The 2107-nt window shown below is 58.0% G+C and overlaps 1 protein-coding gene across 1 annotated transcript in view; it reads right to left on the bottom strand.

Annotated features, from left to right (window-relative positions):
- The window catches only part of LOC104273241 (glycogen phosphorylase, liver form), a gene marked incomplete at both ends in the record, with an annotated part of 6432 nt that overhangs the window by 2014 nt on the left and 2311 nt on the right, over window positions 1-2107 (bottom strand). The window contains 3 exons of the mRNA XM_009868498.1: window positions 931-1013; window positions 1317-1428; window positions 1956-2087. Coding sequence (XP_009866800.1) covers window positions 931-1013; window positions 1317-1428; window positions 1956-2087 — 327 coding nt within the window. The remainder of the gene's footprint in view (window positions 1-930; window positions 1014-1316; window positions 1429-1955; window positions 2088-2107) is intronic.

Genomic DNA, 2107 nt, shown 5'->3' with positions numbered 1-2107 from the left:
GGGCTCGCTGCCATGTGGGGACCCATGCTGGCACGGTGCAAGCCCCCCATGCGTCCCCCGGTACTGGCAGCTGCTCAAATCCTAACGTCTTCTTGCTTTCCAGCTTTCAGCACATGGAGTTTGAAACGTGCTGCTGCAAATAAGAGGTTTAAATCCACCCCACCACCACTGAGCACTGTGGAAAGCTGCTCTCTCCAATGTCCTGGCTGGAAAATCTTGGCTGCCAAAAAAAATACACTGGGGCAACAGGAAAGGAAGTCGTAGGGGCTGTATTAGCTGTTTCTAAGGCAAAAATGAAAACCACCATTCATGCAGCACAAAACATCCACCCCGTGGTCTGTGAGAGAGGATCTGCAACCTCACCACTGGAGCTGTGGTGCCCCCAGCTCTTCTCACCAGCCTGAGGGGGGATTAAATCCATCAGGGCCTGCCTGAAATAGGCTGCAGAGCAAAAAGTGTCACCCTTCATCACCCTCCCTGGCTCTGCAGCTCACTTTGTGGCTGGGGAAGGACTGTGCATCCCATCACCCCTCCGTGCCAGGCCATGGGCAGCACGGCCACAACACCTGCAGTGAGAGCATCAGGGTGCAACGGGTGATCGGAGAAACAATCTCCATGCTGGGCTGCAAGGGACAGGCAGCAGAATGCTGGAAGAATGTTCAGGCAGTTGCCTTCATGTTATATTTTGAGCCTCGAGGAATATTTCTGCAAGCTGGACCTGCTCATCCCCACTCCCTTCCCCTTTACTGCGCAGAGCACAGATTTGCCCGGGAACAGACTCCTCTCTGCTGCAGCCCCGGGCAGTGCTGGCGAGAGGCAGAAATCCCCATCCAAGCACCACAGGCGGCCTGAGAAACAACTAAACCACCCCTGGAACATCCCGGCGAGAGGGGCTGCTCCACCTCAGGACACTCCTCCATCCCGACTTACGTTGTCGTTGGGGTAGAGGACGCGGGATATGTTCTCTGCCAGGTTTCTGTCCAGCACAGCCTGGATGTAGTCTCCAACGTTAACTGAGCAGGAGCAGAATCACAGAGAATCACAGAATTGTTGAGGCTGGAAAAGCCCCCTGAGATCACTGAGTCCAGACAATGATCCAACACCCCCACATCAGCCAGCCCAGGGCACTAAAGGCCCCATCCAGCCTCTCCTTAAACCCCCGCAGGGATGGTGACTCCTCCCTGCCCTGGATAAGGGAAGGATAAGCAGAGGGATAGGGTGGATAAGCAGAGGAGGATAAACAAAGGGATAGGGCGGGCACGGGACCCCCATCTCTCCACCCTGTCCCGCTCAGCACCCCGCCAGCGCCCACTTACAGTCCTGCAGGTTGAAGTCGTTGGGTGCTCGAGCTGACCACAAGCGCATGGTGTTGACGGTGTTGTTCATGTACCCAGGCACGGGAGTGTCGTAGGGCAGTGCCAGCACCACCTAAGACATCGGCAGCACAGACGGAGCCGGGCTGTGGCCCTTGTGTCCCCCTCGGAGCCCTCCCATCCCACAGATCCTCCCTCAGGGTCGCGTCCATCTTCACACGTGGGGACGCGCTTGGTATCCCCTGCCCCAGGAACACACACAGGGTCTGTGCAGCAGCTGGTGTTCGCCAGAAGCGCTCCAGGGATGGGAAAGGGACTCGCAAGGCTCAGGAGAAGCTTAATTTAAGCTGCCGTGCTGGGCTGTGCATTGCACTCAGACTTGCTGGAGGAGTTTTTTTGGGTATTGCAGAGGCTGGCAGGAGGGCAGCAGACGTGGAGCAGCAAAACCTCTCCCCATCCTTCTATCTGTCTCAATTTGCTCCCCTGGCTGCCTTTTCCACCTCAGCAAAGCAGCCTCACCAGCAAAACCCTCCCCAGGCAGGCATGCTGGCAGGTCCTGGTGTCCCCCAGACGATGGGACAAGTGGTGTAAGGGGGGTTCCCCCACCCACCTGCCCCATGAGTCTGTGTCTCCAGCCCGTACCTGTGTGTCGATCCACTTGACGCCGGCGGCGGTGTGCTCAACCCGGCCGTAGAAGTGCACGGGCAGCATGTACTCGGGACGGGCTTTCTCCCAGGGGTTGCCGTGTCGGAGCCAGTCGTCGGCTTCTTCCACCTGCCAGAGGGAGGGAGCGA

The sequence above is a fragment of the Apaloderma vittatum genome, unplaced genomic scaffold (assembly GCF_000703405.1).
Source record: "Apaloderma vittatum isolate BGI_N311 unplaced genomic scaffold, ASM70340v1 scaffold33004, whole genome shotgun sequence".
Classification (NCBI taxonomy): domain Eukaryota; kingdom Metazoa; phylum Chordata; class Aves; order Trogoniformes; family Trogonidae; genus Apaloderma; species Apaloderma vittatum.
Note: the sequence above shows the minus strand (reverse complement) of the source record. Positions and strands in the feature narration are given on the sequence as shown.